The sequence below is a fragment of the Anopheles darlingi genome, chromosome 2 (assembly GCF_943734745.1).
Source record: "Anopheles darlingi chromosome 2, idAnoDarlMG_H_01, whole genome shotgun sequence".
Classification (NCBI taxonomy): Eukaryota; Metazoa; Arthropoda; class Insecta; order Diptera; family Culicidae; genus Anopheles; species Anopheles darlingi.
This window is the reverse complement of record NC_064874.1, coordinates 36689403-36704402: the sequence shown is the minus strand read 5'-3', so window position 1 is coordinate 36704402 and position 15000 is coordinate 36689403. Positions and strand designations below refer to the sequence as shown.

Sequence of the window (15000 nt, the reverse complement as noted above, 5' to 3'; positions counted from 1 at the left end):
GAGGGTTGACGTAAAGTTAGCAAGTGGGAGCAATAAAGTGTCCGAAAACCAAACGAAATGGAACATTTCGCGAATGATGATACAATAACATCAACTGGCTTAGAAAAAAGCACCAGCAATAGTAATGGGGTGTGCGTGCATGTCGCTCCAATATAAGCCCATTTTTTCATCTTACACAATTAGCTGGTCTCTTGTTGGAGACGCCCCTTGACAGTTACATTGTAGCTGTGCCTCACGGTATCGCCCATCGGTTATCGTGACTGTGGTGCGGGTTGAGTGAATCATCATGATTCATCAACAGCCAGCCACACGGGGCGCTAAACTCTTGGTCGCCAGTATGTATGACACATATGAAACGACAAATAGTGAAACACACCCGAAAGCATTCGAAGACGGGTCATGCTTGCTGTTGCTCGTTTGCTTCAATCCTAAATCGGTTCCCTTGGATACGTGGTACATGCGATGGCTAAAACGATCGATCGAGTAAAACCCACATCGAGCGTTGGCGAAACCATAGAAGCGAAAACATTTGAAATGTAAAAGATTATCAGATTATTTAATGTTTTGCTCACACTTTCTCCAGGCCAATCCGGGGTTTACAAACACATACTCGCGTTGACCACTCCAGCAGCAACACTACAGTACCATTTTCAATTCAATAATTTGTTCAAGGACCAACGCAAGGAGTCTTCGTTTTCATCTGCTAACAAACCCCGGTCCGGCCTGCGTTCCTCGTGTAACAAACGTTTGCTGAGCAGTGCAATATGCGGGTACCGGGAGAGGGGTATGAAGAATTAAAGAATAATGGAGAATGTAAATGAGAGCTCGGGCGCGCGATTGCGCCTGCATCGTCGTGGCATCGCTAGAGCCAGAAACGGCCAGAACATCATACTCGTTTGCTCTTCTTGTCGCTCTATCATCGACCGAAAACCATGTCATGGTCATTTTAGAGGATGGTAGTAGTTACATTTACTTGAAACTCACATTCCCCAACGCTTTTTCACGGTTTTCACGATTGACTTTTTACAATGGTGCGCTTTTTCGAGATTCGGACAACTTGATGCACAATACACGTTCTTAAACCCGCGTTATACCAGACAGTTTTCCTACCTTTGAATAAATAATCATATTCATCATCACGGTTGCCCATTCTGCCGCAGTGCCGGTTGCTGCTGATTAACTCGACGGGGATAGGAGTTTGGTTGGCACCGTTTGGTTCTTGTCGTGCGCACTGTGTTTCACGAAGGCAACTGCTTCAGAGCGTATTGCTTTGATCCCGGTGCTATTGGCCTGGAAAAGGGAATACAATTAGATGGGGGAATCCATATTAATAAAGCTGCAAACTTAAGCTACTAGGCAGAGGAATGCACTCCTCAGATGTGTCCAATTTCCCATATCCTTCCCCAACAATTTCTTAGGACATGGACGATGGCAAATGGGGGAAGGGTAGGAGGGGGGAGGGGGGGGAGATGAGCGTGGACGGTCGACAACAACTACACGCAAGAGAGAAAGATTGCAGTGGGCATGGAGAGAGTGCGCGTACGCGAGAGAAAGTGCCTGAGCCAGAAGAGTCCTTCCAGTAGAAGGTGCAATAAACAAAGCGAACCGAGGAACTGCTAGCGCACTTCCTTTATGCACACCATAGCACACAACACAAATCGAGAGAGACACTCTGGTTGCTTCCATCATTTTTTAACAGAACACAAATCTTTGTTTTCGTTACACCAGCAAATGGTGTCACCCACAGTCAGTACCGCGGAAGGGTTAAATACGCCACTAACGGGATTCTCTTTTGCATCGCGCTTTGAAACAATTTTACATACGCACACACCACGCACGCACGCACAAAGAACACCGTGACCAGAATCGTGTACTGGCGTATCGGGAGAATAAAAGATGGTCACTGAAGGTATTACATCTGGATTGTGGTTGACAAGGTAATTGCTTATCAGGATCCTGATTACACGGTGGACAGAGCTGGACCGAAAGGACTAGCAATCCTCTCTTTTTAGGAGATCGATCCTCGCTCTCCCTCTCCTGCTTTCTCTTTCCACCAATCCTTTGCCTGCTTGGAAATGCACAGCAGCAGAGTGTGCACAAGAAGAACGGAACAACAAAAAGACAAAACAAAGAACCATTTTTCGCACTTTGCACTCGATCGATTCGCGCTGCCCACCATGTCCTGGGGCATCCAGAACTCGGGCGTTTGTTGGTCAACCCTCAGCAGCAGATCTGCGAGTGTCGTCGTGTTCCACACCGCAAATTGAAGTCATCGTTATTGTACATTTCACTTTTCTCACGCCACCACCACCGAGTGCCGATCGAGAAGAAAGTGCCACCACTCCGGATGGCTTACGCGAGTACACTTTTACATCTTCTTTTTTCCAATTCCGCTTCAACTAGCGCCGTGGCAGTAATTGCCAGCAGTGTGGACGTGGTTCGCAAGGGTAGGTCGCTCTTCTCGCGATCCGCCGCCCTCCACGATTATGTGTCATACGAATCCGACAACGGAAAGGGGGCGTCATTTCGGGGTAATGCGTTGCGAGAATCGCCACATTCTCGGTTCCGCTATTACTCCGGGGCACCGGAGGAAAGATTAACACTGCCGCTCGAGGACCATCAATTAGCCGCCGCCAGGTTCATGGAGCAGAAGATCAAAGTTCGAATAGCACTGCGTGCGGCAAAGAGTGAAAACCTACGGTGGCGCTACGAGAGGGTTGTGGTTAGAGGGAGGCACTTTTTCGGGCTGCAACGGATGAAGATATCGAAATACGGGTGCAGGACATGCGGGGAATCCGTGGGCATAATTACACTACCGAACAAAGTCACTATACGACGATGACGATGGGGCCGATAGAGGGTCCGTAATCAAAAAACAAAATGTCTGCCCCGAGACGAGCGAGACCAGCAGCAAAAGCGATCTGAGCCGTGTTTCTCGAGAGGATTCGCCAAAACTACACGCAAAACAGAGGGTTTCCACAGACACGAATGGCGCTAAAATCAAAGGAAGTAAAGTTGCCGTAAAATTCGCACGAAATATTACCACCGATTTGCGATGAGCTGGGATTTTCGTGAAAGACCTGGAACTGGACGTGGTTCTCTTTCGGTTTGCTCACTCTTTTTTCCAAGAACCACTGACGTCTCTTTGACAACCTCGTTCGAGCAAAAACTCGAGTTGGCTTACTCGTTCGAGCAGCGCGTTTCTTAAGCCGGTGCCAGATGAAGCCTAAACTGTAGCCGGCGTGTGTGTGGGAGTTCGGAGGACTTTATGTTTGGCCCACAACTCGATTTTTTGGAACACCGGCTCCTATTCGCGCTGCTATTGCACCTGCTCCCGCTTTTGCCCTCCAATAGCAGAAGCAAGTCGATAGGGACCATCCAGGCCAGCAGACGAAGTTGACGGTTGACGGTTAAATTTCAGTCGAGTCGAGCAGTTGAAATTCTGCTCGAATAGAGCAGTGCGGGCCCGCTTGTGATGGCAACCCTGGAAATTGTTGTTTTGGTTTAAGAAGCACGTGTACTGGAGTTTTGGGGCTAAAAATGGGTTTCTCTTAAATGTTTGCCACGCGATAAGAACAATTTCAAGTCATTTGCAACTCCCGTCATTCTCAAGCAGCCCTAAAAAGCGCCGGCAAGTTTTAAAATCCGTGATTCTGCAAGGATCTTTTGCATTAACGATCGAATTCTCCTTCCAGCAATCCTCACGGCAAGACCTCCTGCAAAATTGCCGATAGCTCGTGCCGTTTCCAGCTCGTGTTGTCGTTTCCGTTAGATTCCGTGGTTTTGGCAAAATGAAAAAGAAAGGACGTAAACCGCGTCGCAAACAGAACCTCCCGAAGGTGATTGCCCCGGTGGAGGAGGAACCGGCCGCGGTGAAAAATGCACCGCACACGTTCGTCATACGGCGCGGAGAACGCTGCTCGTCCGTCGGCCGTCTATCGCGCGATTTCCGCCGGATGATGGAACCGTTTACCGCTTCGAATCTTCGCGAACGGCGAATCAACAAGGTGAAGGATTTTGTGCAGCTTTCCGGCTTTTTCCACGTGTCGCACATGTGCGTCTTCTCGCTGACGCCGCAAACGCTTTCGCTGAAAGTGATCCGCATGCCGAAGGGGCCCACGCTCACCTTCAAGGTGCACCAGTACTCGCTGGCGAAGGACGTGATCAGTAAAGCTCGCAAGCAGTACGTGGACGAGGACTGCTTCAAGACGGCCCCGCTCGTCATTCTGAACAGTTTCAGCGGCGAGGGCATGCACCTGAAGCTCATGGCCAGCACGTTTCAGAACATGTTTCCGCCGATCAACCTGTCGACGGTGAAGCTGTCCACGCTGAAACGGTGCGTGCTGCTGTCGTACAATCCGGTCAGCAAGTTGATCGATCTGCGCCACTATTCGGTCACGTTGGTACCGGTTAACTTGAACCGTGGCGTCAAGAAGATCGTTACACGTAACATCCCGAACCTGGGGCGATTCGAGGATATTGCCGATTTTGTGGAAAAGTAAGTTCCTCTCACTGATCCATGGATTCATTCATTTAATACCCTTCCGTCCACGCTTCCCACAGGGGACATTTATTGTCGGAATCGGAGCTTGATGATGAAGATGCGCATGTCGTTCTGCCGCAGAACCTGAAGCGTGGCAATCTGGCGGACAATCAGTCGTCGCTGCGACTGCACGAGATTGGACCGCGTATCACGATGCGCCTGATGAAGATCGAGGATGATCTGATGACGGGAGAGGTGCTGTATCACGATTACATCGCAAAGAGCGCAATCGAGGTGGAGGCGATACGCAAGAAGCGTGCCCAGCTACGTAAACTGAAGGAGCAACGCAAGAAAAATCAGGAAGACAACCAGAAGAAGAAGGAGCGGCAGAAGGAGGAACATCGTGCGAAGACGTCGGGTCAGGGTGGCAAGGGCACAGCTGCTGGCCAGATCGGCGAAACGGATAGACAGCTGCTGAAAGACGCCGAGGAGGCGGTCGGTGATATTTCCGACGAGGACGATCGGGAATACTATCGCGAGGAAATCGGTAACAATCCGGACGAGGAGCTATTTGAGTCGGCCCGCGGAGGCAACCGCAAGCGACCCTTCATACCGAAGGGTTCGAATTATTCGCTGAAACCGAAGAAACCGCGAATGGATCGACGCAAGGAATTCGAGGAAGATGATCGGCTTGCCCGGCAGGATAGTAAGAAGCGCGGCGGAAAGGGAGGCGACCAGAAGGGAGGCAAGTTTAATCGACGAAAGGGATCGACGACGAAGAACGACTACCAGGGTAAATCGAAGTACAACCAAGGCGGTAGAAAGGGCGGCAAAGGTGGCAATGTGCGCAACGGTGGGCCTAAATCGGGTAAAAAATTTAAATCCTCGAAACGTAAGTAACGGAATAATAAATCGACCCCCCCGGAGCACGGAGTGGCCTCCTTTATTGCTTCCGTTAAGCACTGTAGTTTCTTAAATTGCTCACTACCCCCAGACCGTACAACAGTTTGTCTTCCAGCACTGACCAGCCCTCCGCCTGTACCCGGTCTATCTCGGGTAACAGCTCACTGAGCTGTTCGTTCTCTACCACGGTTCGGCCATGTTGCTTCAGAAACACACTTAGGTAGCTTTGGGCCAACTCAAACTCGCGTCGTGCATTAAACATGCCGATGATCATACGCATGAAGGCACCCATCACCGAGAGGCTTCCATTGCCACCGTCGAACGGTGTAAGGTGGCGAATCTCGTAATCAATCATCGTAGGGCCGAGCTTCATCAGATGCAGGACCGCTTTGTCATAATCCTCCGTGACCAGGGCTGCCTTAAGAAGTTTTCCGAAGTCGGTCAAGTGATCGAGCTGCTTGGACTCGATGATGTGTGACCCGTCGCTTCCATGCAGCAGCCGCTGCTCATCCGCCGTTGCAGCGTCTGTCCGTGAGAGATCGAATTCAAAGTCGAGTCCAGCCACTGTCGGTAGAAAGAAGGGTGCCGATTTGGGTTTCTGTGGTGCTTGGCGGGGACGATTACGCTTCTTGATGATGTCCAGATTGAGCAGATTCTGCCAACGGGACGCCGCCAAGTCGGACATCGTAATTAGCTCGCTCGAAAGCTGCGGCGGAGAGCGATAGTCTAGATTGATCTTTTCGAGTTCATCCTCCAAGTCCTCAATTTCAGCATCCTCCGCTGTTTCCTTCATCCACGAACCCTCCGTCTCTTCACCGACCGTTGTTGGTAGATCTAGCAACGGAGCTTCCGAGTCTGGCTTTAGGCCACGAAGTGTAACGTGCGAGAAGAGACTCTTGTTTGCCCACAAATTGATACCACGGTAGTCGACGTGAGCCGTGGCCAGAAAGTCACCGGTCGGTGACATCGACAGCGAGGTGCACATCTGTGCCACACGGAAATGATCAATCAAGTAAGCGGACGGAATATCCCACACCTTGATCGTACAGTCCTGGGCAGCCGTAACGAGCCAGCGGCTGTCGGGTGAGAAGCAAACATCCGTTACCATACCGCGATGGCCTTCAAAGCGTCGCACCACGACTCGTGTGTCCATATCAACCAGCAGTACGGAAAAATCATCCAACGCCGCACAGATCATGGCACTTTCACGATGTGTTCGCAACAGAGTGATCGGTTCTCCCAGTTTCATCGTATCGATCGGAGTCTTCACGATTGTCGCGTACGCTTCCTTGAAACGCCAGAACTTTAACAAACCATCACCCGCGCCGGACACGATCATCTGATTCAGATTGTCACTAGCCAGGCCACGTACGTGCTCGTTGTGAGCCTTCGGTGTACCATAGGTGGCTCGATGCGCTCCACTCTGAATGTTGAATCGTTCAACATGGCCACTCGAGTAGCCGATGGTGACGAAATTGCCACAGTGGCTAAGGCATAAGCAGGTGGCCGTGACGCTGAAATCAGTACGCGACTTGTTCTGGAACTGTTCCGGCACGAGAGAGAGCTCTCCCATGCGACGTTTGTCGAAGGACCAGGTGGTAACCTGCACCAAACCATGGTGCAACGCCGCTATGCTGTCCCATTCCTTGTCGCGCGTGGTCTCCGAGGTGAAGTAACTGATGGCAGGCATGCGGAATGGATCCTCCGTTTTCTCTGCGTGGGAGAAAACAAACATAAGACTGTGATATCGCGATAAGCCTTGGAATTACTTACTCTTGTTCTTTTTAGATGCCTTCCGATTATAGCTCGCCTTTCCCAAGCTGCAGTTTAATGTTTCCGAGGCGGTACTGAAAATGCGAAGCGAAGCATCTTCGCCCGAGGACAGGATGTTTCTTCCGGATGCACCATGATAGCGAACGCAGGTCGGAGATGCTGCATGACCCTCGCGGTACCGTAGCAACCGGCCTCCACCATCCGGTAAATCGAAGATCCACATCTTCAAAGAGTTGTCCGGGGAGCTGGAGATCAGCAGTGGTTCGTTCGGAAGAAACTCCAGCCCGGTCACTGAATCGTCGTGTGCATTCAGGGTGGAAACGATGGTTTTCTCCTCCAAATCCCAAAACACAATTTGCCCGTTGGAACTCCCGCTAGCCATGACGGAGTATCCGTCTGTGCGGAAGCTGATGCCCGTCACGGGGCCCCAATCCTGGTGGACTTCCAGCACCTTCTCGTCGTACTTGATGTTCAGCAGCACGATTCGTCCATTATGTAGCCCGATCGCGATCACATCGATGGCCGGTGCTTGCACCAGCTGTAGCACTTTGCTGTCGAATAACTCGAACTTGTGCACCAACTTGCTAGACTTAAGGTTCCACAGCTGCAGCCCACCTTGGCCGCTGCCGAGCAGAATCTTGTTTTTATACGACGCGGGATGGACGATTGCCGATATGGCGAACTCATCTTTGGCGAACGGTATCTCCAGGTAGAGGCCAGCTGTCGCAACGACCCACACCTTCAGCAAACTGCTCTCGTCGATCGAAATAAGATGCTTGGCGAAAGGAAGCAACAGATGAACGGGTGCGGTGTGGCCACGGTACACTTTGCGCAGTTCCACGCTGGACCGCCAGCCATAGATAACATTGCCTGCCGCAGCGTACGTTAGAAATCCATCCGCCGCCAAGGCCGTAATGTTCTCCTGATGGATGCGGCCCGCCCGGATCAACCGCAAACTGTTGCAGCCGTACACGTGAAAAGAGCGGCCGACGCAGGTGATGACAATACTTTCACGCCGTTGATCGATATACCGCACATTCGGGGGCACATGGTTGCTCACGTATCCTAGAGCGCGGTTCGGTTGAAATAGGTGGCTTCCACGCATTTTTACTTCCGTAAAACTAACTTTTAGCAGCACGGAATCAACAACACATCCCGACCAAAATACACGTGTTTACCGGCGGCGTCTGTCAATGAAAAATGCTATACTTCTGAAACGGCCGTTTTCCCTTCAGTTTATGGGAATTTCTGTAGAGACTATTTAAAATGGAAATATTTAAGTAATCCCAGGTAGTTTAAAAGCAAATTGAACAATTTTTCATTTAACATTCCCACCAGAATAATTCCACCAGAACCTGTTTTTCTCGCTGTTTTTTTTCTGGCTTTAGTACAAGAAAATGTCTCCTATGGAAATTGATTTCAAGAAGACCTGCTTTGCGATGACAGCTATTTTCGCGGTCTCCAGCCGCTTTTCGTTATCCAAGCACATTAAACTGAAAAAGTACAGTTTTTATAAAAAGTACTCGTTAAATCGCTGTGTGGTAATGAACAGATAATCGTAGAATTGATATTGATCGCTGCCTATAACGTGATGTGTTCTACCGTTGTAGTTTCCTCCGCTCTGGGGCAAAACGCAGCCGGAATGGAGCCGGTTGCGACCACCGATTTGACCTTCCGGAAGCTGTGTCTGGAACGCTTTATTTTGGCGATCTTGTACAGCATTGCCCTGCAGTATTTGCTGGTGACGGTGTTCCTGCTGTTCGTCAACGTCGATCTGTTGCACCCCATAACCTGGCTCACCAGCACCGTAGGCCTGTTGGTGTCGCCGCTCACCTGGCTTCGCTCCGTGCCACTCGCCACAGCGCTCACCGCTCATGGCTTTGTGCTGGCCAGGATGTATCTTCTCGAATCTCGGTACTATCCCACGCTGTTCGCCCAGCTAAAGCGGAGTATCATGCAACGTTTCGTGGTCCTGTGCACTGCCGGCAGTGTAGGTTGTCTGACGGCCTGGTTCTATACCCGGTTTCTGCGCGCAGACTATCGCCAGCTGGTACTGATGGACGACTCCAACCACGACCAACAGACGGTACTTAACGAGCGTTTCGTGTATCTGTTCGTGAGCGGCCTGTTTGCTGGATGCTATTTCTTTGCCAGGGGACAACACACCCTTGGCGGCATTGAGTGGTCACCGGTTCCGTTGAGCAAGTGGACCCAGTTTCGGGATAGTTTCTGCAGCATCTTCATCGATTCGATACGACGCTCGTTTGTCCCGTCGTTTGTGTACCTCAGCTTCTACTACACGGTGTCAGTACTACTGCGTAGCAGAATCGCCACTCTATTTGGCATCATTCGGCTGAAGGAGATTTCGACGGTTTACAGCTTCTATTGCACCGCCACGGATATACGGTTGCTCCTCTACACCTGGCTAGTGTTTGCATTGATACTCACCAACATGAACCTGATGCTGGGACTGTTCCGCATCTTTCTCAACGAAAGGCAAGAGTTCTCAATCCAGATCGGGGTGTTTCACCAGCAAACGAAAGGTTCTGATCCGCCACTGGCAGCCGCACTCGCCTATCGCCAGATACCCATCGTCCAACAGATGGCTGCCGAGGATTTGGCCACAATAGCGCAAACCCACTGGTGTTCCCGCCGCAAGCAACTGTACGAACTGACCGTTCCCGGTGGCCATCCCAACAACTGGCGCCAGGTGTGCGACACTTGCCTGAAGCTCATCCGCGAGTTTACCAACGAGTTGACCGTATCGATAGGAGGCATCGAGCTGAAACCACCCCCTCCGATGGTACTTACTGGAGGCCGTCTACGTCCTACCACATCGATGGATCGCGAGCGCTTATTGAGGCAACAGTACAACCAAAACTTCGGCATTCGCAGTCTCTCTACGCCAACACTATCTTCAACATCCAGCCGTGAGTCGGGACAGCAGTCGGCTGGACCGTTGGATCTATTGAAAATCGACAACCTCTCGTTGCCTACCATTCTTAGCCGCGTTCCGGGATACCAGTTGTTTTTCGTCGAGTCGAAAACGGCCAAAAGCTACTATCTGCTGTCGGTGCAGTCACAGCTGGTGGCGAGCATTACGCAAAGCCTAACCGCGCTCGCTTGCTGCTCGCTGGAGGAAGATCAGTACGGTGTCGTTCAGGATGATCTACCAAGCATCGTGCATGCACTGCTGGAGCTGAAGAAGGTGGTGGACAAGATTGGGGCAATCAATCTGGATGTAAAAAGAATCGACCGTAATTACATTGCTCTCAAAGGTGCCGTCAAACGGAGTCTCTATCGATTCACGCAGTCGTTCGCTCCGTATTTGAACGATCTCGTAATTGAACCGGAGGATTTGCAAGCCTTACAGCCATTCTTGAGATATAATGTGTGATCGCATAATGCGACGGTATGTCGCCGATTGAAGAATTGATGAGTTGTATGAGAATGTCCATATTTATCGATCGCTTTCGATGAAATGTATAGCGTAAGATGTGAACTGAAAGCAACTCGGCTCCCGCTCTTATTTGACCATAAATAATAATTCTTATAAATCTTGTCTCTTTTAATGTCTTATCACAGTGTCCACGTTTTTTGAAAATAATCGAGAGCCATTGCGCGATTTGCCCGAATCTCCCCACCAACGCCTCCTCTTCGTGATCATCCCGTATGCAAAAAGTACTAGGTGGCCGCTTGGTGGCGTATAGCGACCGCTTAAACATTAAGCGACCACATTGCATACCTTGACATTTATTTGTCTTCTAATAAATAGCCTTTTTCTTAAGCCGCTCCCTTGAGAAATCAGCCAAAGGCCGTTGGAGGACCTTCCGTTGCTGTAACAGCGTTTTCCTGCATCCACAATGGAATTTCTAGTTCTGGCAGCCATTCCCGTTCCCGTTAATTATGTGCTACAATCGTTCCATGTAGTCTTTTAGCGCTCAAGCCGTGTAGCGTGCCCTACTGTCGACAAACCGTGACGTGGTCACCGTACCAAAAGGTCGTGGTTTTGATGCATGACATGTACGATTCGCGACATGCCATGCATTTGTCTTTCATTGCAAGGTGTGACTACCTGAGCAAGCAGACAGCCCTGTGCGCTTTTTGCAGGATCACGTAAATCTTTATCCATCTCGATTTATCCTTCCCGATCGCGGCCCTGTGGCGGGCCCAAAATAGCGGCGTTTTACTGCTTCTTTTCTCCGCTGCCACTGCAAGCACGCATGACCTTGACCAGGGAACAACTGGAGCACCTGATCACTGAGCGAGAGGGAGAATGGAAAATGCCGGGCAAAAATACTTTGACCATACTTTTGTTAACAGGGTATACTTTGGCCGTCATGGAGGCGCATGGTCAATCATGGCAATTAAGGAAAGCGAGACCGCGCATCCTGATGAATGGGGATAGATATTAGTATAAAAAGAGCCCCTAATTCGGGATAAAGTCTGATGGAGGTCGACCTCCTGAGATGACCGTGTGTATCGGCTATTTCGCACCGTACTTAAAGGCTAGAAGTGCCTTCAACGATTAACTGCTAGGCTCTTTGAATATCCTGTCGCGAAAATTTCATACTTACGATCACTAGCAGCAAATAGCAAGCAGTAAATATCTAAATGCAGATTTTTGGATTCTCCTTCTCCGAAATATTAATAACACCGTACAAAAGTACCTCAAACAAGGGCCTGGGCATGAGAACGCGGCACACACCTACTTACCCCATGTGCACCCCGCTGCGTCACGTTGTTCTCCGGTCTGACACCGACCGAAACTTGTTCCGATAAATGTAATCTAAAGCAAAACATTAATCATTTATTCATATTTAAAACCATAATACGCAATTTGTCTTCAGCAACATTTACAAAATGTGCAGTTCAAACGCTGCTGTATTCCTCATAAATTTGTACTCGTGAAAAACCAATTATCTTATCTAATAGAAAATTCGGAAAGAAATCAATCCCAAATGGAATTTACCCAACTTCCTATATGTAGAAACGACTCTTTTGATGTAATTTGATGATGATTGTGTTGGTGCCTGGATTTTGCTACGCGGATTTTTTATTTCGCGTGCTACACGAGCAAACAAGGGATTTCTGTCCGAAACTGGATATACATATTCTAAGATGAATCTACTCGAGCCAACAGTTCTGTGCGATAGTGGTCCATCTTGATTTGATCAGCTCATTTTGATTTGAAACCTCTCTACCATTGGATTTAACGTTATTAAACGCTATCAACTGAAATTATTATGATATATACTAATCCAAACATTGGCAAGCAGTAATTGTTGTTTGTGCGAACATCGAAATAACCTACGGAATTGAATAATACGCTAGTACAATGTATTTTGAAGCAACAATCCGATGCTACTTTAACTTTGAATGAAACGAACATTCTTTAAACACTTGAAACGAATGCAATTATCCCGGTGCCCTAAGGAATGTAGGATTGGTCGGATGTCAACGTTCAAAAGCGCCACGAAGTCGAGGCGGGTCGGCTAGATAATGTTTAGAAAATCTGGTTCCGTGACTACATTATGTTTGAACATTGGTACCAGCATCTCGGAAGTGCGATGCTCGTACAGTGCGTGTCCTGTCAGCCAGAAGGTTTCCATCGTGCCCTTCCCCTTCACCTCGACCGTGCCGCGCTTCTCTATCCGGAAGCCACCCAGCTTCTCGAGCGTTTCCTTGGTCGTGTCCGAGATGTGTATTTTCATGGCTGCAGAAGAAAGCGAAAAAGTGGACAGGGTCGTATCGGGTCTAGTACCCAGTGGTGCAATTCTAAAGAAAAAAAAACTATACAATCCCCAACGATGGATAGTACTTACGCTCGCCCGTAGACTCCATCCGGGAAGCCGTATTAATGGTGTCTCCGAAGAGACAGTACCTTGGCATCGTCGTCCCGACCACGCCGGCTACGCACGGTCCCGTATTGATGCCGACGCGTATCTCTAGGGTCCGACCGTTCATGTGCGGTATAATGAAACCGGATATGCCACAAACCAGATCTAGCGACATCATCGCAATTTCGCCCGCATGCCGGTCACCGTTGCGTTGTGGCAATCCCGACACCACCATGTACGCATCGCCAATCGTTTCCACCTTGTACACGTCGTACTTAAGGATGATCGAATCGAACAGTCGATAGAGCGTATTCAGCATGATCACCACTTCCATCGCGCTACTGTTGGCCGAAATGTCGGTAAAGCCTACGATGTCACTGAAGAAGATCGTCACCGCGTCGAACGTTTCCGCCGGCACTTGGCGTTGTTGTTTCAACTGCTTCACGACTGCCGGCGGTAGCATTTGGTAAAGCAGCCGATCCGATTTGCCCTTCTCCATGCGCAACTCAACCGTCCTAGCCATCAGCTTGGTCGAGAAGTTTTGTATTGTAACGGTGGCGACACGTATCATAAACAACAGAATGGGACTGATCACGCAGATGAGCACCACCAGCGCAATCGAAATCGATTGATAGTACCCGGCGTTACTGATATCGTTCACGATGGTTTCCCTCACCTGCTGCTGAATCTGATTCTGTACCAGCTGCAGATTTGCCAGAATGGTGGTCACTGAGTGATAGTACTCGGTAATCGCATCCTTCCTATCGGTGGTCGACGTGTTGATCAGTACCCGATTGCGCCAGTACTGCATTACCTTGAACTCCGCCCGGGACATAATGTTGAGCGAGGTCATAAAGTTCTGGGCGGATGCAATATAGTCCAGGGCGGCCGAATCACGGCGCACGAACTGTGAGAAATCGGACAACCCGAGGAAACCGTCGCGTATGAACTGCATCACCAGTATAGCCGCTATGTTGATGCTCTCGATGGCTTCGATCAGATTCTTGTACACCACAAACTGTCGCCACACCTTCGAACTGATCGACTTGCCGGCACTCCGGACGATCTGGCTGATTACGTATTGGTTGAGCGCGTTGTACGGCTCGAAGTACTCCAAACCCGTAAACGTTTCATTCTCAGGCGTGCTTATCCTGGCGACCGGAAGCCACGAAGGAATCCGTTTAAGAAGAAACAAAAAAAGGGGAGGAAAAAAGGAAAATCTCGTTCAAGCGCGCGGAGCGATCGGGAAAGAGCGGAAACCGGAAAAATTACCCAAGCATAACATCCCTTGCTTTGCTTGAAAATTTTTCGAAGTACCATTTTAGTGAAAAGATTTTCAATTAGCGTCACTAGTTTGGGGACAGGGAGTTAGGTCGGGTACTTCTACTTCGGAGTGGAACCTACGGATTACGAGGAAGTAGCCCTCTCCCCTAATGGTTACCTAATGGACGATGTAAGAGTGAAGTTTGTTGCTCCGGACAGTAGCAGATAGTCGAGATCGTTGCTGAGATGGGCCAGCGCGTGTTCAGTGTTTTGAATCGATTCCTCCACCGTCGATCGATTCTTCCCCGTCAGCATGTAGTAGACGAAGCTCATACGCTCGACCTGTATGACGTTCAGCAGCTTCGTAATGTTGATCGTTAGCTTCATCTGGAAGAGTGTGAGTGTGTGATCGAAGCAAGCAAAACAAGCATAATACGACCGTTCGAAGTTAGACTACCTATGAATTTCAACAATAAAACACTACTACTACTGCTACGACCGTTCGAAGGCTGAGGATACATACTTCTTCGTCTGCCTGCTGGGTTTCACTGTACACGTGAACGTGCTGTGTCAGCAGCTGCATGTTTTGCACTAGAACGGTCCCGATCGGTATCAGCAGTACTATCATCATGTGAACCATGAACAGACGGCGGGCATTCCTGGGAGAAAGGAAATCATTATGAGTGGTCCGTTAAGTCCACCCGAGCGCAATTCGAGTAAACGATGGCGCCGATAATT

The 15000-nt window shown here is 49.6% G+C and overlaps 5 protein-coding genes across 8 annotated transcripts in view; 2 read left to right on the top strand and 3 right to left on the bottom strand.

The window, feature by feature from the left end:
- LOC125948628 (ras-related protein Rab-11A) overlaps positions 1-3135 on the bottom strand; it is a 6799-nt gene extending 3664 nt beyond the window's left edge. The window contains exons 1-2 of one of the 4 annotated variants that reach the window (XM_049674881.1): positions 3044-3135; positions 1111-1290 (exon numbers count right to left, since the gene is read on the bottom strand). In XM_049674881.1, the coding sequence (XP_049530838.1) occupies positions 1111-1150 (40 nt within the window). In that variant the 5' untranslated portion in view covers positions 1151-1290; positions 3044-3135. Of the gene's footprint in view, positions 1-1110; positions 1291-1543; positions 1813-2147; positions 2659-2816; positions 2994-3043 lie in introns of those variants that run through there. The other 3 variants (XM_049674880.1, XM_049674883.1, XM_049674882.1) reach the window with 3 other exon arrangements.
- A 358-nt stretch (positions 3136-3493) lies between these two features.
- On the top strand, positions 3494-5383 carry LOC125948570 (protein Peter pan). Its single transcript, XM_049674779.1, has 3 exons — positions 3494-3631; positions 3696-4498; positions 4564-5383. The coding sequence occupies exons 2-3, from the start codon at positions 3792-3794 to the stop codon at positions 5381-5383; spliced, it is 1527 nt and encodes a 508-aa protein (XP_049530736.1). The 5' UTR covers positions 3494-3631; positions 3696-3791.
- Positions 5384-5438: 55 nt separating this feature from the next.
- Positions 5439-8333, bottom strand: LOC125948526 (WD repeat-containing protein 36). The gene is made up of 2 exons (XM_049674699.1): positions 7160-8333; positions 5439-7099 (listed from the first exon to the last, which is right to left on the bottom strand). Exons 1-2 carry the CDS (start codon positions 8262-8264, stop codon positions 5439-5441), a joined length of 2766 nt encoding a protein of 921 aa, XP_049530656.1. The 5' UTR covers positions 8265-8333.
- A 269-nt stretch (positions 8334-8602) lies between these two features.
- LOC125948556 (nucleoporin Ndc1) lies at positions 8603-10707 on the top strand. Its single transcript, XM_049674751.1, has 2 exons — positions 8603-8700; positions 8770-10707. Exon 2 carries the CDS (start codon positions 8802-8804, stop codon positions 10554-10556), a length of 1755 nt encoding a protein of 584 aa, XP_049530708.1. The 5' UTR covers positions 8603-8700; positions 8770-8801; the 3' UTR covers positions 10557-10707.
- Positions 10708-12654: 1947 nt separating this feature from the next.
- The window catches only part of LOC125948536 (uncharacterized), an 8350-nt gene continuing 6004 nt past the window's right edge, over positions 12655-15000 (bottom strand). Inside the window, exons 6-9 of the mRNA XM_049674724.1 lie at positions 14786-14921; positions 14441-14649; positions 12985-14150; positions 12655-12875 (exon numbers count right to left, since the gene is read on the bottom strand). Of these exons, the coding sequence (XP_049530681.1) occupies positions 12655-12875; positions 12985-14150; positions 14441-14649; positions 14786-14921 (1732 nt within the window). The remainder of the gene's footprint in view (positions 12876-12984; positions 14151-14440; positions 14650-14785; positions 14922-15000) is intronic.

Bases quoted from the DNA above. Each gene is read 5' to 3' on its own strand.
- LOC125948526 (XM_049674699.1), bottom strand. From the start codon at position 8,264: ATGCGTGGAAGCCACCTATTTCAACCGAACCGCGCTCTAGGATACGTG. The intron at 7,100-7,159 runs GTAAGTAATTCC...TCTCCCACGCAG, and splicing joins GGCATCTAAAAAGAACAAGA to AGAAAACGGAGGATCCATTC.
- LOC125948556 (XM_049674751.1), top strand. From the start codon at position 8,802: ATGGAGCCGGTTGCGACCACCGATTTGACCTTCCGGAAGCTGTGTCTG.
- LOC125948570 (XM_049674779.1), top strand. From the start codon at position 3,792: ATGAAAAAGAAAGGACGTAAACCGCGTCGCAAACAGAACCTCCCGAAG. The intron at 4,499-4,563 runs GTAAGTTCCTCT...CGCTTCCCACAG, and splicing joins ATTGCCGATTTTGTGGAAAA to GGGACATTTATTGTCGGAAT.